Genomic DNA, 24742 nt, shown 5'->3' with positions numbered 1-24742 from the left:
AGCCATAAAAAGACAGGAGAGCATGCATTAAAAAAAAATCTTTGTCTGAAAGAAAAAAAAGAAAATTAATTGAATTGGGTGGATAAGAAAAGACTCAGGGTCCCTAAAAATTTGGAGAAATTCTATCCAAAATAGAAAATAGAGGTCCTCAGAATGCTAAGAGCCAGAAGGGGGAAAGCCAGATGGAGGGGGAGGTCTTTCTCATGGCCAGCACACTCAGTTTCTTTTTTTTTTTTAATTGATTCAAACATCAAGGATATGGTACTTGGCAAACAAGTTGGAAAAGAGATATTCAGGTGAATAGACAGTGAATTGTTTCCAGATTGAAAGAGTACAACTGATAGGCTTAGGGAATTCAAGGGACAGGAAGAATATATAGTTGACTTTTGAATGACACACAGGTTTGAACTGTGAGGCTCCATTGGTAGGTGGATTTTTTTCAATAAATAACTACAGTACTAATCCACCATAGGTTGAATTTACAGATAAGGAACAAGGGAGGAACCACGGATACAGAATGGTGGATATGGAGGGCCATAATTATGCATTATACTCAGGGTGTGTGTGTGTGTGTGTGTGTGTCGGTGTCCCTAATCCCCGTGTTGTTTAAGGGTTAATTGTAGTTTGATTTTTCACTTGTAATTTTCCAAAGGGAAAACTGCAAAACACTGAAACCTATTAAAGACAAAGGCCTAGAGAGAATGCAACAAAACCTGTTGATGGTAAGTAATGGGAGGAAAATAAATGCTAAGAACTTTGAGACATTTCCTTTGAAGCCTTTGTACTTGAGTCACTTTAAATAACAAAATAACACAAAAGAACTACCATTTCCTGAAAAGTGTTATTTTCCCCAGGAAAGAAAAACTCTCAGAGATGTATTTTACCCTCTCTATTCCACAAAAAAAGAAATGAAGAAAAAAGTTAGAGTCTAATAAAAAAACCTCTTTTTAGAAATTCTCTCTTTAAGCCTAAGAGCATACTGGAATCTTGTAGGTACATACATCCCAAAGGAGTGTGAGGATCTAGGGTCCCCCCAGTTTTCTCTGATGAGGAACAAAAACCAACAAATAAGAGGGCTGAATTGAGGAAAAGACTCTTAGCAGGGGAGGAAGAGAAGGACTTTAGTCCCTGTGTATAGAGAGGTGGCTTCTTACACCCCTTCTTTCCAAAGGGGAGAAAGTGCACAACGATATTTATGACTTATATCACCTTTAGAGAAGTACTGAATGACCATTACTCATGGGTACACACCTTGACAGAAATGCAAAACTGAGGTTAACATACTAGCTTCACTAAGGAAATTATGCACCAAAATATGAGTAGATAATCAAGTATTGGCTTCTTTTAACTAATAAATACATACCAAATGAGGAAAACTGACAAATCAGTAAATGGAAAATTTTAAAATTACATGTTTTAAAAATAAGTCAGATGTCAATATGGTATCACTCACTAGCCTGAGTAAAATGTCTTAATGACTATTCATACTGTTACTATGTATCTTTACTTTGATAGATTCAGACTTGTCATTATATTAGTTGATACTATTTTAAGCACCATGCCTAAAAAGAATGATAAAATGGGAAATCCTTAATCTGTTATTTCACTAGTTTGAAATCTACACCTTCTATTTTATATCTGTGGATCCTCACAGGTCAGAAAGCAGGTAACATCAAGATAACCATGAATCTTGTATATAGAAAACTAAAGAAGGATTATGTCACATGGAAAGGAGAAATAATGACAATGTTAAATAAATGATCTTGAATGGTACTTGATTTCTGAGAGGAACCAGGAGGATGCAGAAAATATTAGCAAATTTATGCAATACATAAAAGCAGAGAGACAGAAACACACATAGCAGGTCCAACAACAGCAATAACTGTAGCTGTTAATCAGAGAGTAGTACTCAACATGCAAGTACAGAAGCTGATAGCATAGTTTTAGGAATTTATATACAGGAATGAAAACACGGAATAGGGTTGAAAGAAAAAGTACCAGAGATGAATATTATATCCATCCTTTTTGTATAATTTGGCTCTTTCCCCCTGAAGTCTATAGGGATTTCAGAGTATATTTTAGTCGAAGTATAGGTTCAGGGTCCAGCAATTTACTATTATAACAATAGGGCATGTTGAAGCATGATATCAACGTTGAATTCGATGCCCTCCTAAAATTTTTTCTAGTCCTTTGATTCTATATTTTAATACTATTGAAGCACTACTTCTGGAAAAAATACAAAGAATTTTTGTGTGACCCCGATTCATTATTTTATAGTTAAATATAGCATAAATCCAGGAAACACACTCCTAACATATGGGAGTTATCATGTATAAACGTGTTTGAAAATAATGTACTGCCATTATTGGCAGAAATTTATAAAGCAATGTTATAAACTAAATCATACATCTTTTTCTAAGCTATCCTGATAACTCAGCTGAGAGGAAGTTAAAGTCTTAATTTTCCAAGATGCTTTATCTTTTGACATGCTACCATCTTTCTATCTCTGATTGTATTAGAGGTTTTAGGAAAATAGGTTGCAAATTTATTACCTTGTGATTCTGGTACAGGGACTAATAATGTATTACCCATTTCATTCTAAAACAAAGTGAACTGCAGCTGTCTTAAGATTGGCTTTTCAAAATGGGTACTAAGTAAGTAAAAACTTCGTTTCAAATTTACCTATAGGAGACATACTACAGGGAATTCTGCCGGGGAATTAGGACTCGGAGCTTTCAATGTTGTGGCCCAGGTTCGATCCCTGGTAGGGGAAGTAAGATCCCACAAGCCGTACGGCGCTGGCAAAAAAAAAAACCCAAAAGACAAAAAAACAAAAAACCTACAGAAAGGAAAAAAATAAAATGAGCTTTATGTAGTATATGTCGGGAGAATTTTCATCCTCCTAATCTGTTTTTAGAAAAACATGTTTGGGCTATCAAGCTAGGCCATGAAGAAGGTTGATGATATCCTCCATATATTTAGGTTTCAATAAATTCTACAGTTTTGATTAGCTTCTCAAAATAAAGCTAAATTCTAAGAAAGTCTATATGTGTGAATTATATATGCACGTATATATATAAAATATGTACGTGTGTATCATATTATGTATATATATTAGATGTGTGCATACATATAATCTATATAGCTCTGTAGAAAAACACGCCTGGGTATGCATAATTATCAAAATTCCTTATCCAATAATACATCATTAATTTTTATTAACAGTCCAGGATTTGTTTAGCATCATGTTTAACATTTTGAAAATCAAAACATTAATTTTTTTTGTTCTCAAGGATAGTACTATTAAAAGAAGATCTCTAACACTGGTAGTTAATAATTTTTACTTACAGAACAAAAAACTTGAAATTTCATTGTGGGACTTTAGTCTTTTTACATTTCTAAAAACTGAGCGTAATTAATGTACATGGAATCCTCATATGCTAGTATATATTTCATATGGTCCTGCTGTTCTCATGAAACCATTTGACTGGCAAGCACATTCACTACGGTTTCAAAAGAAACTCCCTGTTTGACTCATGAGGAAAAACTTTGGGGTCCAAGTCTTATTATTTCTGTTGCTGAGCATGGAATATATTTGGGGATGGAAAAAGAAAGGAAAGAGATTTATTAGGGTAATGCCAATATTTATGGCTTTTCCCCTTCTTGCCTAAAATTAGGAGGTCAGTGAAAGAACTGCAAATGGATTGAAGAAGCCTTTTTTCATACTACAAATAAATTTTAGTGATAAAAACACTTATGATTTGTTCTGTAACTTTTGAACAACGGCTTCTCCTCCCCACCTATTTTCCAATTTTATAATAAGAATTGGCTTTAGAATCAGAATTTAAAGTTTTTCTTTGGTGTAAGAAATAATTTTGCTTTTTATGGAAATAATTAATTGTCCTTTTAAGAACTGATAACATATATAACTGAATATATTGGTAAAACATAAGGAAAGGTCAAAAGATTAAAACATTAAAAGAACACCAAAATATAGTAAAATATTAGTCAATGTTATGAGATCATGTCAGAGGTGAGCCTTCTTTTATCAAAACACCTCTACTAGGTGATCCATATTATATAAAATTTGGTACCAAATGGCTTATGTTATAGGAAGGCTGGAGCATTATCTCAAATATTAGAGAAAAAATTTACTATAGTCAAATTAATCACATGAAAAGGCAAGAATACTGATCATGTTGATGGTATTTCCAATGTTTGGAAATGTTATTTAAAAAGGAGTATAAGTACTATTCAAATTCTGAAAACCATGGTAAAAGCAAAATTAAATAAGGAGTAGCAGTAACAAATAAATAAAAAAATAGACAAAAAATGACAGAATTACAAAGTAGTAGAACTGATTCATTAAGATTAAATATGTGATAAAAGGCATGAAAGTACTAAAAATTCTATTAGAATTAGAAATGACTCTTATCCTAAATATTAAAATAAATATCAAAGAATATGAAACATAACTTCTAAAAGATTGAGAGGAAAAGAAATAACACAAAGCAGAGAAAATGAAAGATACCTCACTATTCCCAATGTGGTTATTATTTATGGAATGGATAAAACATGTTGTAGAAAATGTCACTACAGTTAGATCAACACATTAAAAAACCAACATGCCACATCCACCTAAATAATTTTGTAGAACAGCTGAAAAAGCAAATTTTATCAAATTTAGACAGCTTATAGTGGAATAAATAAGTATGGCGAGGTATTAACTAACCCTAAGTTTCACAACGGGCAGCATCTAGCCGGTTCGTTGAAGCTGGGTCTCGGCCACACAAGGATCATAGGACAAGAAATCAGTTGAGCTAGACTAGAGCTGCCCAGTTGTCTTAATAATGAATGCTCCACACTGTCTGTTAAGTAAAGAGAAAGAAAATATAGATCAGAAAACCTGAATGGGAAAAAAAAGAATAAGTTAGAATAGATGAGTGTAGGACATCCACGAACATTTACTAAATACTTGCAGAACATGTGGTACTAATAGTATTAGAGTGTTAAGAAGTGAGAGGGTAGAGATTAGGAGGGGTCCAGCACTCAGGAAAGGCTTGCTCTCTCTCTGAGAGCTTACAATCTATTTTACACACTTTAGTCTAGTGTTACAGTATAAATGTTCCATATATAAAAATGAGAAATAGGTCAACAGAGAAACAAGTGAGTTACAACATTCCTTCTATTTTGAAAACATTATGTTTCTAAAAAAGGGAGTGGAGATAGGCAGAAGGCTATTTAGAAAGTTGTCTAAAACCCCAAAAGTACTCTTCAAGCTGGCGTTGGTAGAACAGGCACTTAGGTACCTATGTCATAGAATACAGAGTAATTCCATATATCTGTGTTATTCTGAGAATTTTTTTGTGCTAATGCTAGTTTGGGCCAAAGAAACAACCTAGTCCCTACCACCTTTTTGGCACTTTGAGCATAGGTCCATTCCTAATTTAGGGAACCAAGTTGTCCTATGACATATTTTTACATTTTGTATAGGCTCAAAATTTTCCATATTCCAATTACTTTAGAGAAGTACTATCTGACAGAAATTTCTATGTTGATGGAAACGTTCTATATCTACATTGTCAAATATGGTAGTCAGTAGCCACATGGGGCTATTTAGCACTTGAAATGTGGCTTCAACAAGTGGTGCTGGGAAAACTGGACAGCCACATGTAAAACAGTGAGATTAGAATATTCTCTCATACCATATACAAAAATAAACTCAAAATGGTTTAAAGATCTAAATGTAAGACATGAAACCATAAAACTCCTGTAAGAGAACATAGGTGAAACACTCTTTGACATAAATTGTAGCAATATTTTCTTGGATCAGTCTTCCAAGGCAAAAGAAGTAAAAGCAAAAATAAATAAATGGGACTTAATTAAACTGAAAGGCTTCTGCACAGCAAAGGAAACCATAAACAAAACGAAAGGACAACCTACAGGATGGGAAAAAATATTTGTAAACAATGTGACAGATAAGGGGTTAATATCCAAAATATACAAATAGCTCATCCAACTCAATATAAAAAAGAAAATCTAATCAAAAAATGGGCAGAAGACTTGAACAGACATTTTTCCAAAGAAGTCATACAGATGGCTAATAGGTACATGAAAAGATGCTCAGCATTATTAATTATTAGAGAAATGCAAATCAAAACCACAATGAGGGACTTCTCTGGTGGTGCAGTGGTTAAGAATTCGCCTGCCAATGCAGGGGACACGGCTTTGAGCCCTGGTCCAAGAAGATCCCACATGCCACGTAGCAACTAAGCCTATGTGCCACAACTACTGAGCCTGCGCTCTACTGCCCACGAGCCACAACTGCTGAGTCCACATGCTGCAACTACTGAAGCCTGTGCGCCTAGAGCCCATGCTCTGCAACAATAGAAACCGCTGCAATGAGAAACCTGTGCACTGCAAGGAAGAGTAGCCCCTGCTCGCCACAATTAGAGAAAGCCCGCGCAGCGACAACCCAACGCAGCCAAAAAATAAATAAATAAAATAAAAAAAAAATCAAATACTTTCTCATTAGAAAAAACAAAACACAGTGAGGTATTGCCTCACACCTGTCAGAATGGCCTTTATCAAGTCTACAAATAACAAATGTTGGCGAGGATGTGGAGAAAGGGGAACCCTCTTGCACTGTTGGTGGGAATGTAATTGGTGCAACCACTATGGAAAACAGTATGGAGTTTCCTTAAAAAAACTAAAAATAGCAGTACTATATGGTCCAGCAATTCCCCTCCTGGGTATATATCCAGAAAAAAAAAAAACCACTAATTTGAAAAGATACATGCACACCAATGTTCATAGCAGCACTATTTACAATAGCCAAACAATAATCTAAATGCCCATCAATAGACAACTGGATTAAGAAGATGTGATATATATATATATATATATATATATATATATATATATCACATTATACACACACACAATGGAGTATTACTCAGCCATAAAAAAGAATGAAATATTGCCAGTTGCAGCAACATGGATGGACCTAGTGAATATTATGCTTAGTGAAGTGAGTCCGACAAAGACAAATACAATATAATAGCTCTTATACGTGGAATCTAAAAAAAAAAAATACAAATGAATGTATATAAAAAACAGAAACAGACTCACAGACATAGAAATCAAATTTGTGGTTACCAAAGGGGTGAGGGAAGGGGGAAGGGACAAATTGGGGGTATGGAATTAACAAACTACTATATATAAAATAGATAAGCAACAAGGATTTATTATACAGCACAGGGAGTCATACCCATTATCTTGTAATAACCTATAATGCAATATTATCTGCAAAAGTATTGAATCAGTATGCTGTATACCTGAAACTAAAACAATACTGTAAATTAACTATACCTCAATTGAAAACAAAATAAATGTGGCTAGTTGCAATTGAGGAACTGAATTTTAAATTTCATTTAATTTTAATTAATTTAAAATTGGAATTAGCCTCATGTGGCTAGTGGTTACCATGTTTTGGGAACAGCATGACTCTAGGGGTTCAAACTTGTCTGGTTTGCTAAACTCTATAGACAGGCCAGGATTTCTCTGGCCTGTTCAATACTGTCTAATACCACTTAATATAATTCACTGCTGTATTCTCAGTGTCTTGAGTACTGACTAGCAAATGGTAGATGCTTGACAAATATTTGGTAAATGAATGAAAGATACTGTGGTAATATATAGCTATTCATGCCTAATCAACTTTTACTTGCAATATGCCCTGGTTCTCTCAGAAAAAAATAAGAGAAGCGAAGTTAAACTCTTCTCTGTATGTGGAATTGCTTGACTGAAGCTCAATAAGCCTAGAGAGAACAGGAGCTAACTTCATTACAGCTCAAAGAAAAAAAATATAAACAGTTGTATATGAATAATTTAGGTCGATAATTATGGGAATATTGAAGGAAGAATATGCAATGGCAAGGAATTTGGCAAGGAAGTATGTGGATAAGAGTTGATGAGAATGATAAGAGGAAAAGAAACTACAGATTAAAAAACTAAATTCAGATTTTATGCATGACTAAAGGATAGAAACTGAAGATAGAGAAGTCTTGAAGAAATAAATATACAGTAATCTGGTTAGTCCATAATAGAGCTTAGAAAAGGGATTTGGCAGTGGAAAGAGAAATGAGTATATTATTTTTAGCAAGTTAGTGATCTGAAAAAGGACACAAAACAGTACAAATAGACCATGCGGCTTAAAGAAGTCAGAAAAAGTCACTGGTATTGTTTTGATTTCAGGGGATAAGGGAGATGGGCAAACTAAAATAAAATAAAAGAGGTGAGGATTCTGAAAATAAAATGTATGAAATTGTGTATTCATGATTTTCAGTTTGAGGAGGTAGTGACCATCCATCCAGGTGTTGTTGTTTTAGAGTTAAAATAGGGACAGAATCAAAACACTAGGGTCAGAATCACTATTAAACACTACTAAAATTCAGAAGAAAACTGGAAAACTCCCTGAGAAGACAATTTAGAGGACAAAGAGAATCATGCCATGATTAGCTGGTAAAAAAGGAAAAAATATATTTTTTGAAAGAGATACTGAAAGATCAAACAGAGTGCAAGGAGAGTCACATATAAGAATGAATAAAATTTGAGCACAGGTTAGTTGACAGTATTGTATTAAAGAGAATCTAAGAGGACAAGCACTAGGACAAGACCCTTGCGGTTTGGCTAATAATCATCAAATCTTGGCAATAAATCTTAGGTAAGTGCTTTGACTAGATCTCAGTACTGAAAGAACAGTAATTTCATGAGTGAAAAAGATACCCCTATATTCCTCCTTCATGCCTTTCCAAAACAGATAAATATAAAATATTTTTAGTGAAGTGTGGAATACAAAATCCTATTGCTTATTATCCTGTGTCAAAGTGGGGAAAGATGTTATCCAAAAAAATTCAGGGGGCTTCCTTGGTGGTTGAGAGTCCGTCTGCCAGTGCAGGGGACACAGGTTCGTGCCCTGTCTGAGAAGATCCCACATGTCGCGGAGCGGCTGGGCCCGTGAGCCATGGCCGCTGAGCCTGTGCGTCCGGAGCCTGTGCTCCGCAACGGGAGAGGCCACAACAGTGAGAGGCCCGCGTACCGCAAAAAAAAAAAAAAAAATTCAGGAAGCAATTCTGTAAGGTATTAAGGTTTGATGAGTTCAGTCGTGAAAGTAAAATGCTCATCCAAGTAGTATGGGTGCTACGAGGAAAGAAAATAGATTGGGTAAAAGGAGGAAAAATGTTCAAATAGAGGGAATGACAGACTCAGAATGCAAGGGAAGTGAGTGCTAAAACTAAGAATGGGAATACGTAATTGGATTGTGCCACACAATGAGACAGAGTTCCCCCTCTAAACGAAGCACAAAATTTACTCAGAATACTGTGTCAATTAGTACCTATCCTTACACATTAATTAACAAATACCTCGAATTCTCTGGTGGCCTAGTGGTTAGGATTTCGGGTTTTCACTGCTGTGACCCAGGTTAAATTCCTGGTCGGGGAACTGAGATCCTGCAAGCAGTGTGGCCAAAAAACCCCCTAAAACAGAAAAACAACCCCCCCAACCCCCCCAAATATCTCAAATTATCCTTATTCACATTTCCCCCACATTGACTAAGTATTCTGACTGGTAAGAACTTATGGACAATGTGAAATTAAATCAGTCTAGAAGCTAAGGGTCAAATAATCCATGTTAGGTTAAACATAGATCAAAAACAAATAATTAAAAATGGAAATATAATATAAATATGTATATAATATATGATATTATTTTCTATAATATAAAAAAGAATGTACATATGTGTATAACTGAGTCACTTTGCTGTACAGCAAAGACTGGCACAACATTGTAAATCAACTATAGGTCAATAAAAAAAATGGAAATATAACCAAAGCATTTGTACTACATTTCACATTACACTTTAAGACGGTACATGAACCTGACAGTGGGTTAACCCAAGGGTTGTAAAACTATAGCCTATAGGCTAAATCTGGCCTATCATCTGTTTTTGTAAATAAAGTTTTACTGGAACATGGTCACAGTCATTGTTTATGTCTTATCTGTGGTTGTTTTCAAGCTACAATTGCAGTGAATAGTTGAGCTAGAGACCATGTGGCCTAAAGAGCTTACAATATTTACTATTGGACCCTTTACACAAAGTTTGTTGACCACTGGGGTTTAAACTATTCAGTCTGGAAAAAAAATTTCAGGCTGAGAACTTCTGAAAATCTTTGAAAGAAAACATTAATAAGGTGCCTTAAGAGTGTATCTACTCTATTGTGGAAATAAATTATCACTACCCTCAAATATATTGGATTCACCTTAATTAAAGTCAAAATCAGAAATTACAAGTTTAATAGAAACTTAAGAGAAACTAAGAAGCTATTGATACTAATGCTTTTGAGACTACAAAGAACAGGGATTAACTAGGTTATATATTTAGGTATATAAGAAGTACCTAAAGCACTTAAGTATTGGGACTTCCCTGGTGGTCCAGTGGCTAAGACTCCACACACCCAATGGAGGGGGCCCGGGTTCAATCCCTGGTCAGGGAACTAGATCCCACATACCGCAACTAAAAGATCCCACAGGTCGCAACTAAAAGATCCCGCTTGCCTCAACTAAAAGATCCTGCGTGCTGCAACTAAGACCCGGCACAGCCAAATAAATAAATAAACAAACAAACAAAAAAGGAGATAAATATTAGTGCTCTAGTTACCACAGTGTTTAAGTTAAATCTATACAACAGTTATTCTATGTTTTACTGTCAGAAAGTCTTTACAAAAGCACAAAGAGCTTTCTTGTAATATTAAAAAGTTTAATACTTCTTAAGGCCTTGACTTTTTAACGTTGAGACTATTAGTGTTTTTTTAATAGAAAATTACGTTTGTTATAATGTTTGTTGTAGAAAGTTGTGTTTACTTAATGTGGTAAACTGTATTTGCAATATTTGGTTGGTATTATTCCTCATCAACCTACTTCCTATGTCACTGCTTATCTAGTTGAATAACCTCAACTAGTATGGAAGACTAAAAAGCTCTCTTAGAATTAGGTGAACATGTAGCTAAAGAAATTCCTCCTGTTAAAATTTATGTTACAAATGAAATAAAGTGATTCTAACACAGAGGTTAACTGTTTTTATTTTTTAAAAATGTTTGTTTTCTATATACTTATTATAGGTACAATAGAGGTCTTCATAAATAGTTAATTGTTTTTGTATATTTGTGCCATGGACTTCTTTGGTAGTCTACTGAGGCCTATGAACCCCTTCTCAGAATCATGTTTTTAAATATCTAAAATAAAATACATAAGATTATAAGGGAAACAAGCTATACTGTAATACACATATCTACAGACTCTTTAGGAGGGGATCTTCGGAGCAGATCAACTTTAAAACTCAGTGCAGAATCTTAGTATCTCTTTTCCTTGAACTCAAAGATTAAATGTAAATGATTGGCATGGTGATTATTCTATAATATCATCAAGAATCAGTATATCACACTTTTTGCTGCAAAGGTACTTAATAACATATAGACCCCCATCTTGCATACTATCATCATTAACATTTCAAGTATAAAAAGTGACATAATATTCAGTTTGGCTCTCTTAAGGCAATCTTAGATTAGATTTTAATATTTCAGGAAAACCAAGGACAACAGTATTCAGGTCTATATATTTTCTTAAGAGCAGCAACTAACTTCTGAACTTAATTAAAAATGTAATTCCCTAATTGTTTTAGAGAATTTGATTGAGCTAGGATATACTACCATTGAAAATGTGTTAATAAGATAAAAAGTAAAGTGTGGTGATATAAATTGCCATTTATGTGGGAAAAAACAAAAACTCTCAACAATTATATAATATTATATATAAATATATAATATATACTGCATATATAGATACATGTAATATACACATATAAGGCATTATATTACCTTTTTTTAAAAAAATATTTATTTATTTATTTGGCTGCACCAGGTCTTTTTTTTTTAAACATCTTTATTGGAGTATAATTGCTTTACAATGGTGTGTCAGTTTCTGGTTTATAACAAAGTGAATCAGTTATACATATACATATGTCCCCATATCTCTTCCCTCTTGCCTCTCCCTCCCTCCCACCCTCCCTATCTCACCCCTCTAGGTGGTCACTATATTACCTTTTTTTAAAATTAATTTTTATTGGAGTATAGTTGATTTACAATATTGTGTTAGCTTCTGCTGTACAGCAAAGGAATCAGTTATACATATACACATATCCACTCTTTTTTTAGATTCTATTCCCATATAGGTCATTATAGAGTATTGAGTAGAGTTCCCTGTGCTATACAGTAGGTTATATTACCTTTCTAAGAAGACAGGCGTATAAAGAAAAGATTGCCATAATTATTAGCTATGAGGGACTAATGGGAAACGATTATTGACACTATTTCAATGTTTTCTTTCACACTGGGCACATCCACAACTAACTGTAGTACTTAACGTATAAAATCAACAGTTAAAGGTTCTGGGTTGAAACCTGGGTACCTTAATAATTTTTAAAAAAATGGACTTTTTTTTAGAGCTGCTTTAGGTTCACAGTGAAAATTGGGCAGAAAGTAGAGAGTTCCAATAGACTCCCTACGATCATATATGCACAACGTCCTCTATTCACATCTGGTACCAGAATGGTGCATTTGTTACATTTGATGAACCCATCATTATCACCCAAAGTCCATAGTTTACATTAGGGTTCACTCTTGGTGTTAACACATTCTATGGGTTTTGACAAATGTATGATGACATGTATCTATCATTATACTAACAGACAGAATAGTTTCACTGACCTAAAAATCCTCTGGGCTCTGCCTGTTCAACTTTCCCTCCCCACAACACCTGGCAACCACTGACCTTTTTACTGTTTCCAGTTTTGCCTTTTCCAAAATGTCATATAATTGGAAACATACAGTATGTAGTGTTGTCAGATTATTATTTGTTTTACTTAGCAATATGCATTTAAGTTTCCTCCATGTTTTTCCATGGCTTGAAAGCTCATTTCTTCTTAGTGCTAAATAATATTCCATTGTCTGGATATACTGTTTCTCCATTCACTTACTGAAGGGCATCTTGGTTGCTTCCAAGTTTTGGCAATCGTGAATAAGCCTGATATAAACTTCTTTGTGCAGGGTTTTGTGTGGACATGTTTTCAGCTCACTTGGGTTAATACCTGAGAGCGCAGTTGCTAGATTCTATTGTATGAGTATAGTTAGTTTTGTAAGAAACTGATGAACTGTCTTCTAAAGTGGCTGTGCCATTTTGCATTCTACCAGCAATGAATGAGAGTTCCTGTTCTTCCACATCCCTGCTTGCATTCAGTGCTGTCAGTATTGTGGATTTTGGCCATTCTAATGTGGGTGTAGTGTAGTGGTATCTCACTGCAGTTTTAATTTGCGATTTCCTAATGACGTATGATATTAAGCATCTCTTCAAATGCTTCTTTGCCAATTGTGTATCTTCTCTGGTGAGGTGTCTCTTAGGGCCTTTGCCCCATTTTTAAATTGGTTTGTTTTAAATTGTTTTAAAATTTCTTGTTGTGGAGTTTTAAGAATTCTTTGTATATTTTGGATAATATTCTACAAATATTTCCTCTTAGTCTGTGGCTTGTCTTCTCATTCTCTTAACACTGTCTTTCACAGAGCATAAGTTTTTCATTTTAATAAAGCCCCTGTATCAATTATTTCTCTCACGGATTATGGCTTTGGTGTTGTACCTAAAAAGTCATTGTGAAACCCAAGGTCATCTAGATTTTCTCCTATGTCGTCTTCTAGGAGTTTTATATTCTTTTTTATATTTACGTCTGTGGTCAATTTTGAGTTAATTTTTGTGAGGGGTGTAACATCTGTGTTTATATTCACTTTTTTGCATGTGGATATCCACTTGTTCTAGCATCATTTGTTGAAAAGACTACTTTTCTCCATTGTATTATATTTGCTCCTTTGTCAAAGATTAGTTGACTGTCTTTTTGTGGGCATATATATATTTTATCTGATTTAGTTGTGTGTAGAAAAACTCAAATTCACAGACTCCTATCTTAAGTCTGGGTAATGAAAAAGTAAGCAGAAAATTACTGCTTTAATAAGATATACAAAAGATATGGAAGACATTTCTAAGTGAACCACTGATATACAGCATGGTGACTATAATTAATATTACTGTATTGTATATTTGAAAGTTGCTAAGAGAGTAGATCTTCCAAGTTCTTATCACAAGAAAAAAATTGTAACTATGTGAGGTTTTGGATGTTTAACTAGACTTATTGTGGTGATCATTTTGCAATATATACATATATTGAATCATTACATTGTCACCTGAACTAATACAATGTTATATATCAATTATATTTCATTATAAAAAATAAACATTTAATGAAGAAAAAAAGTGGACCACTGAGATGTGTAATTATTTCCAGGTTACATAAATTTGATATAAAAGTTATCTGTAAACTTTATTTTAAAAAATGTATAAGATTAAAAAAAGGAGAAAAAACTTAAACATGATTGTGGAGTCGAGATAATTCAAAGATGCAAAAAGCTGATGGTTTTATTATTTATTTAAAAAATTACTTCTTTTATATATATATATATATATGGAATAGTACATGTGTAAGGAATAGCAAATTTCAGCTGTTTTTTTTTTTTTTTTTTGGTCACTTACAGTGTTGTTCTCAGATGTTCTGGGATTTTTACCTTGAGACAGTTTTCTCCTAAGGGTATTATCATCAGTTAAGATAGTAATACTTACAGGGGTAGAGAAAAATACTTAGAGGGTGGATAGTGGGCCAAACCAGTTCCACTAGCTTGTGCTGTGGTTTGAGAAGGAGTTGGGGTGTGTCATGTCCAGACACAGAGCACTTGGCATCTTCACCTAGGCTATCTCAACCCATATGTGCCATTTTGCCATTTCAACAGGGTGAAATGAAGGATTAAATGAAGGATCCTGAAGGATGCCTGCCAGGGAGTCAATCTCTCAATAACTCTGAGAGTTAATAACTCTCAAAAATCTCTCAATAACTGTTCCACAATATTCTTCTTTGAATATACTCGTTAATGAGTTACACTCATTAGAGAATATGGCCAGTACAATTTACTGTATTTATAGAGATTTACTTTGTGACTAAAATATTATCAACTTTTAGAAATGTTCTATGGATGCTAGAAAAGAAATAGCCTTCTCATTGCAAGGCACAAAATTCAGTATGTATTATTCATATATAATATTTTTTAGGTCTTATTTATTCAAATCTGAGTTATGATCATCATATTAAAGTCTTCCATCACAGTTATGTTTCTTTCTTCTAATATTTCTAACAGATTTACTTTATATTTTTGATGTTACATTATTAGACTTATTCATTATAGATTTAAACTTTTATCACAATAAACTGGTCTTGTTTACTGCTTTTTACTTTGTTTTTTTTTTATTATTATTTTTGGCTGCATTGGGTCTTTGTTGCTGCACACAGGCTTTCTCTAGTTGCGGCGAGTGGGGGCTACTCTTCGTTGCGGTGCGAGGGCTTCTTATTGTGGTGGCTTCTCTTGTTGTGGAGCACAGGCTCTAGGAGCATGGGCTTCAGTAGTTGTGTCACACGGGCTCAGTAGTTGTGGCTCATGGGCTCAGTAGTTGTGGCTCATGGGCTTAGTTGCTCCACGCCATGTGGGATCTTCCCGGACCAGGGCTTGAACCCATGTCCCCTGCATTGGCAGGCGGATTCTTAACCACTGTGCCACCAGGGAAGCCCACTGCTTTTTACTTTGAAATTTACTTTCTTATATTAATGTCATCCTGTTTTTCTTTTTCCCCTACTGTTGTTCACATTTGCCTGACATGTGTTGGCTGAAAACACTCAATCTGGTGTTCTTTGCACTTTTGAAGTTAATTTTTATCTTTATTAAAGTAATATATAAAAGTTTTGAAAGTCAAAGAGTGATTAAAGGGTAAGAAACTACCCCTCCCCTGCCACTGCACTCCTATCCTGAAATTTCACCATAATCTTCCTTTTGCAGTAATTGTGCCAGGTAGTTGGTGGACCCTTTTGTTTTTTTAGTTTTAATCTGGTTTTTTTTGTTTTTTTTTTTTTTTACTGATGTATAGTTGATTTACAGTATTATATTAGTTTTAGGTTTGTAACATAGTGATTCAGTATTTTTATAGAGTATACGCAAGTTGAAGTTATTATAAAACATTGGCCATATTCCCTGTGCTATACAATATATCCTTGTAGCTTATTTTATACATAGTAATTTGTACCTCCTAATCTCCCACTCCTATCTTGCCCCTCCCTTCTCCCATCTTGCCCCTCCCCTCTTCCCTCTCCCCACTGGTAACCACTAGTTTGTTTTCTATAACTGTGAGTCTGTTTTGTTATATTCATTTTTTTATTTTATTAAAAATTGTTTTTATTGGAGTATAGGTGATTTACAGTGTTGTGTTAGTTTCAGGTATACAGCAAAGTGAATCAGTTATACATATACATATATCCACTCTTTTTTTAGATTCTATTCCCATGCAGCCATTACAGAGTATTGAGTTCCCTGTGCTATACAGTAGCTTCTTATAAGTTATCTATTTTATATATAGTAGTGTGTATATGTCAGTCCCAATCTCCCAATTTATCTCTCCCCCGTCGCCCCCCGCCCTTAATGCCTGGTAACGATAAGTTTGTTTTCTACATCTGTGACTCTACTTCTGTTCTGTAAATAAGTTCATTTATACCTTTTTTTCAGATTCCATATATAAGCGATATCATATATTTGTCTTTCTGTGTCTGACTTACTTCACTCAGTATGACAATCTCTAGGTCCATCCATGTTGCTGCAAATGGCATTATTTTGTTCTTTTTTATTGCTGAGTAATATTCCACTGTATATATGTACCACACCTTCTTTATGTATTCCTCTGTTGATGGACATTTAGGTTGCTTCCATGTTCTGGCTATTGTAAATAGTGCTGCAGTGAACATTGTGGTACACGACTCTTTTTGAATTATGGTTTTCTCTGGGTATTTGCCCAGTAGTGGGATTGTTGGATCATATGGTAGTTCTACTTTTAGTTTTTTAAGGAACCTCCATACTGTTATCCATAGTGGCTGTACCAATTTACATTCCCACCAACAGTGTAGGAGGGTTCCCTTTTCTCCATACCCTCTCCAGCATTTATTGTTTGTAGATTTTTCAATGATGGCCATTCTGACTAGTGTGAGGTGATACCTCACTGTAGTTTTGATTTGCATTTCTCTAAAAATTTGTGATGTTAAGCATCTTTTCATGTGCTTTTGGGTCTTTGGAGAAATGTCTCTAGATCTTCCACTCATTTTATGATTGGGTTATTTGCTTTTTTGATATTAAGCTGCATGAGCTGTTTATATATTTTGGAGATTAATCCCTTGTCAGTTGCTTTGTTTGCAAATATTTTCTCCCATTCTGAGGATTGTCTTTTTGTTTTGTTTGTGGTTTCCTTTGCTGTGCAAATGCTTTTAAGTTTAATTAGATCCCATTTGTTTATTTTTGCTTTTATTTTCATTACTCTAGGAGGTGGATCAAAAAAAGATCTTGCTGTGATTTATGTCAAAGAGTGTTCTGTCTGTGTTTTCCTGTATGAGTTTTATAGTGTCTGGCCTTACATTTAGGTCTTTAGTCCATTTTGAGTTTGTTTTTGTATACGATGTTAGGGAGTGTTCTAATTTCATTCTTTTTTTTTAAATTTTATTTTTGGCTGCATTGGGTCTTTGTTGCTGTGCATGGGCTTTCTCTAGTTGCGGCGAGTGGGGGCTACTCTTCGTTGTGGTGCATGGGCTTCTCATTGCGGTGGCTTCTCTTGCTGCAGAGCACAGGCTCTAGGCACGCGGGCTTCAGTAGTTGTGGAGAGCAGGCTTCAGTAGTTGTGGCTTGCAGGCTCTAGAGCGCAGGCTCAGTAGTTGTGGCGCACAGGCTTAGTTGCTCCGTGGCATGTGGGATCTTCCCGGACCAGGGCTCGAACCTGTGTCCCCTGCATTGGCAGGCGGATTCTTAACCACTGCACCAACAGGGAAGTCCCTAATTTCATTCTTTTGCATGTAGCTATACAGTTTTCCCAGCATCATTTATTGAAGAGACTGTCTTTTCTCCATTGTATACTTACATCCTTTGTCATAGATTAGGTGACCATAGGTGTGTGGGTTTATTTCTGGGCTTTCTATCCTGTTCCATTGATCTATATTTCTGTTTTTTTTTTTGCCAGTACCATACTGTCTTGATTACTGTAGCTTTGTAGTGTAGTCTGAAGTCAGACAGCCTGATTCCTCCAGCTCCGTTTTTCTTTCTCAAGATTGCTTTGGCTATTCGGGGTCTTTTGTGCTTCCATACAAATTGTAAAATCTTTTGTCCGAGTTCTGTGAGAAATGCCATTGGTATGTTTGTTTTTTTAGACTTGACGTATAAGTGGTAACACACAATAATTGTCTTTGTGTGACTTATTTCACTAAGCATAATACCCTCTAGGTCCATCCATGTTATTGCAAATGGCAGAATTTCATTCTTTTTTATGGCTGAGTAATATTCCATTGTGTGTGTAAATATATATAAACAAAATAAATAAATAAATAAATATAAATATATGTAATACACCACATCTTCTTTATCAATTTATCTATCAATGGACACTTAGGTTGCTTGCATATGTTGGCTACTGTAAATAATGCTACTATGAACAGTGGGGTGCATGTATCTTTCCACATTAGTGTTTTCATTTTCTTCTGGTACATACCTAAGAGTGGAATTGCTGGGTTGTATGGCAGTTTTATTTTTATTTTTTGAGGAACCTCCTTTTGGAAAACATACTGTTCTCCACAGTGGCTGTACCAGTATACATTCCCACCAGCTGTGCATGAAGGTTCCCTTTTCTCTACATCCTTGCCAATACTTATTTGTTGTCTTTTTTTTTTTTGGCTGCATTGGGTCTTTGTTGCTGCATGTGGGCTTTCTCTAGTTGCAGCAACTGGGGGCTACTCTTCAATGCAGTGCCTGGGCTTCTTATTGTGGTGGCTTCTCTTGTTGTGAAGCATGGGCTCTAGGCACATGGACATCAGTAATTACAGCACACAGGCTCAGTAGTTGCAGTATGTGGGCCCTAGAGTGCATGCGCTTCAGTAGTTGTGGCATGTGGGCTCAGTAGTTGTGGCTTGCAGGCTTAAAAGCACAGGCTCAGTAGTTGTGGCACACGGGCTTAGTTGCTCTGTGGCATGTGAGATCTTCCCGGACCAGGGATTGAACCCATGTCCCCTGCATTGGCAGGTGGATTCTTAACCACTGCACCACCAGGGAAGTCCCTGTTGTCTTTTTGATGATAGCTTTTCTGACAGGCATGAGTTGACATCTCACTGTGGTTTTCATTTGCATGTCTCTGATGATTAGCGATGTTGAGCATATTTCATGTGCCTATTGGCCATCTGTATCTCTTTTTTGGAAAAACGTCTATTCAGGTCTTCTGCCCATTTTTTTTAAAAAATAAATTTATTTATTCATTTTTGGCTGTGTTGAGTCTTCGTTGCTGCGCGAGGGCTTTCTCTAGTTGTGGCGAGTGGGGGCTACTCTTTGTTGCCGTGTGTGGGCTTCTCATTGTGGTGGCTTCTCTTGTTGCAGATCACGGGCTGTAGGCATGTGGGCTTCTGTAGTTGCAGCAGGCGGGCTCAGTAGTTGTGGTGCGCGGGCTGTGGAGCGCTGGTTCAGCAGTTGTGGCACACGGGCTTAGTTGCTCTGTGGCATGTGGGATCTTCCCGGACCAGGGCTCGAACCTGTGTGCCCTGCATTGGCAGGTGGATTCTTATCCACAGCACCACCAGGGAAGTCCCTGCCTATTTTTTAATTGGGTTGTTGGGGTTTTTTTGGTATTAAGTTGTATGAGTTACTTATTTTTGATATTAACCCCTTATTGGTCATATCAATTGCAAATATTTTCTCCCATTCAGTGGGTTGTGTTTTCATTTTGTTGATGGTTTCCATTGCTGTGCAAAAGATTTTAAGTTTAATTAGGTCCCATTTGTTTATTTTTGCTTTTATTTCCTTTCCCTTAGGAGACAGACCCAAAAAATATTGCTACAATTTATGTCAAAGAGTGTTCTGCCTATGTTTTCTTCTAGGAGTTTTATGGTTTGTGGTCTTGCATTTAGGTATTTAATCCACTTTGAGTTTATTTTTGTATGTGGTATGAGAAAATATTCTAATTTTTATTTACATGTAGCTGTTCAGTTTTCCCAGCACCATGTATTGAAGAGAGTGTCTTTTCTCCATTGTATGCTCTTGACTCCTTTTTCATAGATTGACCATAAGTGTGTAGGTTTATTTCTGGGCTCTCTATTCTATTCCATTGGTCTATGTGTCTGTTTTTGTGCCAGTACCATATTGTTTTGAATACTGTAGCTTTGTAGTATAAAGTCAGGGAGTGTGATACCTCTAGCTTTGTTCTTTTTTCTTAAGACTGCTTTGGCTATTTGGGGTCTTATGTGGTTCCATATAAATTTTAGGATTATTCGTTGTAGTTGATTTAATTCTTTATAGTTTTCAGAGTATAGGTGTTTGACCTCCTTGGTTAGGTTTATTCCTAGGTATTTTATTTTATTTTATTTTAATTAATTAATTTATTTTAATTTTATTTTTTTGCGGTATGTGGGCCTCTCACTGTTGTGGCCTCTCCCGTTGCGGAGCACAGGCTCTGGATGCACAGGCTCAGCGGCCATGTAAATTTTTTTTACTCCCCTCCTCCATGTTTTGTGTTTTTGATGTCATATTTTACATTTCATGTTTATCATTTCACTGTCTAAGGTAATTATAGTTGGTTTTACAATTTTTTATCTTTTAATCTTAGGACTAGCTTATTTAAGTGGTTGCTCCACAGTCTTTACTATGTATTTGCCTTTACTAGTGGTATTTTTCCTTTCCTATAGATTCTTACTTTTTGTGGCCTTTTCTTTTTCACTTAGAGAAGACCCTTTAACATTTCTTTTAGGGTAGGTTTAGTATTGCTGAATTCTTTTAGTTTTTGCTTGTCTGAAAAATTCTGTATCTCTCCTTTTATTCTAAATGATAATCTTGCTTGGTAGGGTGTCCTAGGTTGCAGGTTTTTCCCTTTCAGGACTTTGAATATATTACACGACTCCCTTCTGGCCTGCAAAGTTTCTGCAGAGAAATCAGCTGATAGCCTTATGGGGGTTTCCTTGAACTGACTCTTTTTCTCTTGCTGCCTTCAGAATCCTCTCATTATCTTTAAATTTTGCCATTTTATTTATGATATGTCTTGGTGTGGGTCTGTTTGGGTTCATCTTGTTTGGGACCCTCTGTGGTTCCTGTAGCTGGATATCTCTTTCCTTCTTTAGGTTTGGTAAGTTTTCAGCCATAATTTCATGAAATACATTTTCAACCCCTTTCTCTCTCTCTTCTCCCTATAATGTGAATGTTTTCACACTTGATGTTGTCCTAGAGGTCCCTTAAACTGTTCTCATTTTTTAAATTTGTTTTTCTTTCTGCTGTTATGATTGGGTGGTTTCCATTATTCTACCTTCCAGATCACATATGCATCACCTGGTCTGCTGTTAAGTCCCTCTAGTTTCTTTTCATTTCAGTTATCATATTCTTCTGTACTGATTGATTCTTTTTCATATTTTCTAGTTCTTTGTTACAATTGTCACTGTGTTAATCAATTCTTTCCCCTAATTCAGTTAGCATTCTTATTACTAACGCTTGAACTCTTTATCTGGTAAATTATTTATTCTGTTTCATTAGTTGTTTTTTCAGGGTTTTTCTCTTATTCTTTCATTTGAAACAAACTTCTCTCTCTTCTCATTCTGCTTAAATTTCTCCATTTCTATGAAATTAGCTCAATCAGTTACCTATTGTGGTTTTGAAAGGGTGTCCTTATGTGGGACTGTCCCTATACAGTCTGTTCGTGCCCAGTGGCTTTGGTGGGAAAGCTGGATCTGATGTGATCATGAGTTACGTCTTTCCCCAGGGTATGCTGGCAGCTATCACCTTGATAAGAGGTGGGGCTGGACATGGAGGGGACAGAGCTAGAGCCAGAGCTAGGTGTGAGCCAGGGATTCTCCACTGCTCAGTGGCCAACACTACCCTATTGAAGGAAGGGTCAGGTCCCAAGTTCCTGGAGCAGAAGTCCTGAAGGTCAAGTCAGAGCTGGCTCCCTTCCCTCTAATTGTGTTCTCCCTCCTCCCAGCACTGTCACCCTTGCCCCAAAAGGGAGCAGTGCTGGAACAAGAGGGGCTGGAACAGGCTTTTGGCATGGGTTGGGGTGTAGGCTGTGGTGGTCCTGGCAGCAGTCTGCATTCCAGACTGCTCCCAATCCGCTGACTCTGCTGGTGCCAGCAATGGCTGCCCTTGCCCTGTTTAGATGCTGTATCAGGTCTGAGCCGGCTCTGTTCCCCAAAACTGTGCACTCCCCTCGGCTGCAGTAGCCCTTGCCTGGAATGGAGCTGCACCACAGAGTAGGTGGGGCTGGAGTGCCCAGTGTGGGTCGGGGTATGGGCTGTGGCAGTCCCAGCACCAGTGAGCGTTCTGGACCACTCCCGACCCACTGCCTCCACTAGTGCCAGAAATGGCCACCCTTGCCCTATTCAGATGCTTTTCTGTGTTTGAGCTGGCTCTGTCCCCCAGAGCTGTGCAATCCCCTTGGCCATGGAAGGCTATGAGCCAGTGTGAAGCTGTACTGCAGAGCAAGTGGGGCTGGAGTTGGTGTTTGTCTCAGGCCGGGGTGCACACCGGGGTGGTGGCAGGAAACTGGCCAGAGTCCCAGGCAGTTTCTATCTGCTTCCTCTGCCTTGTTTTGGTAGTGTGTGTGATCTTCACAAGTGGAGTATAGGTTTCTTACAGCCCTGCTGTCAGTCCCTCTGGTTTTCAAACCTGCTAAGGCAACTTGTCTTCTCAGTGTCAGACCCCCAGGCTGGGGATACCTGAAAGGTGGATTGAACCTCTCACTCCCCAGGGAGTGAGCCTGTGTAATCCCTCTCCTCTTCCCTGTTCCCTCCCGACCTGATCATTTCTCTTCCCTTCCTACCCAATTCCATCTGGATCTTGGATCTTCGTTACGACCTTGGTTGTATAAGAGTCTTTCTGCCAGATGACTTCCAGTGTGTTTTCAGTGAGAATTGCTCCACGTGTAGATATATTTTTGATGTGTTTGTAGTGGGAGGTGAGCTCTACCTGCATCCTCCTACTCCACCATTATGATCTCCCTCTGGGCCCTTTTAATCTAGACACTCCTGTCATTAACTTCCTAGGGAATTTTCTTGTACTAATTTTTTCCTAATTTCCCCCAAAACATTTTCTCTATGTCTTTTTCCAGAATTAATATTTGACTTCTTGAATTAATCTTCTGATTTTATCTTTTTCTCTATTATTATTCACCTCTGTCTTTTAAAAATCTGTTTTCTAAAATCTTTTGCCTATAATGTCTAACCCTTTCACATGTAATTTATTTCAGATATCACATTAGTGGTAAAACTAGCGAAATCTGAAGAAGGTATATAGTTAAGAGAATTGTATTATTGTTCATTTCCTGTACCAGTGCCCTCCAGTCAAAGAACAGCAGGGTGAAGTATACATAGAAACTATTATTTCTGTGACTTTTCTGTAAATCTGAAATTATTTCAGAATACAAAGCTGAAAAAAATTAAAAGGACTAAGATTTTTTTTTTTTTTTTTTTTTTTTTTTTTGCGGTATGCGGGCCTCTCACTGTTGTGGCTTCTCCCTTTGTGGAGCACAGGCTCTGGACGCGCAGGCTCAGTGGCCATGGCTCACGGGCCTAGCCACTCCATGGCATGTGGGATCTTCCCGGACTGGGGCACGAACCCGTGTCCCCTGCATCGGCAGGCGGACTCTCAACCACTGTGCCACCAGGGAAGCCCAGGACTAAGATGTTTGAGAAAAAATAAAGTGTTTTCTGGGATGACTATGCATGGACCACTTCTCATAAATTTTCTCTTATCTCTGAGAGGATATTAATTATAGTTTCTTTGATTTTTTTCTGCTCCCTGAATTATATGTTTTGTCTGAATTTCTTTTTTTATGTTTGTTTTGGTCTCTCATTCTGAAAGCTTTCTTCTAATGTGACTGCACACCCATATTTAATAGGGCAGACTAAAATCCTAATGGGAAGTTCTTTGTGAATGATGGGTTTGTCAGTGAGCTTCACTGTAGGTATTTCAGAGGGCCAGCCAACTTTTTCTCAGTGATATCAAGCATGCAGTAAAGACAAATTTAATTCTTTCCATCATATTAATAGTTTCATACAGTGTTTTCTTACACTGGCTAGCAACCATTTTATCTTTCCTCTTTTTTAGTTTGTAATTTCCAGGAACATGGGATATATTTTTGAAAATTAATTTAATTTCCTCTTATATATGTTCTTATACATTATATATATATGCTATTTATCCTTATCTTCAATGTACTGCCATATGCAAAAAATTTTTCATGAGACCCATGCAGTGTGTACTTTTCTGTTTATTCATCACTGAATGGAGATCCACGACAATTCTAAAAATTGGTTTCATGAGTCCTTGACTCCCCTTACTGTTCTCTGTCCCCTCTGAGGCTATCTATAGTTAGACCTATGCACAGTCCATGAAAATTTTTACCCTCTTGTATGCTCAGAGCTGCAAAGCACAGGTTTTTCCTATTCCTGCCCTCCAGAATGCAATACTTTACAACTGTCCTCCTCTACCCT

General features: G+C 36.4%; 1 protein-coding gene across 1 annotated transcript in view; it reads right to left on the bottom strand.

The window, feature by feature from the left end:
- Nucleotides 1-4719: 4719 nt before the first annotated feature.
- Nucleotides 4720-24742, bottom strand: part of BOLL (boule homolog, RNA binding protein) — a 54520-nt gene continuing 34497 nt past the window's right edge. The window contains exon 11 of the mRNA XM_060151374.1: nucleotides 4720-4868. Coding sequence (XP_060007357.1) covers nucleotides 4845-4868 — 24 coding nt within the window. The 3' untranslated portion in view covers nucleotides 4720-4844. The remainder of the gene's footprint in view (nucleotides 4869-24742) is intronic.

The sequence above is a fragment of the Lagenorhynchus albirostris genome, chromosome 6 (assembly GCF_949774975.1).
Source record: "Lagenorhynchus albirostris chromosome 6, mLagAlb1.1, whole genome shotgun sequence".
NCBI lineage: Eukaryota > Metazoa > Chordata > Mammalia > Artiodactyla > Delphinidae > Lagenorhynchus > Lagenorhynchus albirostris.
Note: the sequence above shows the minus strand (reverse complement) of the source record. Positions and strands in the feature narration are given on the sequence as shown.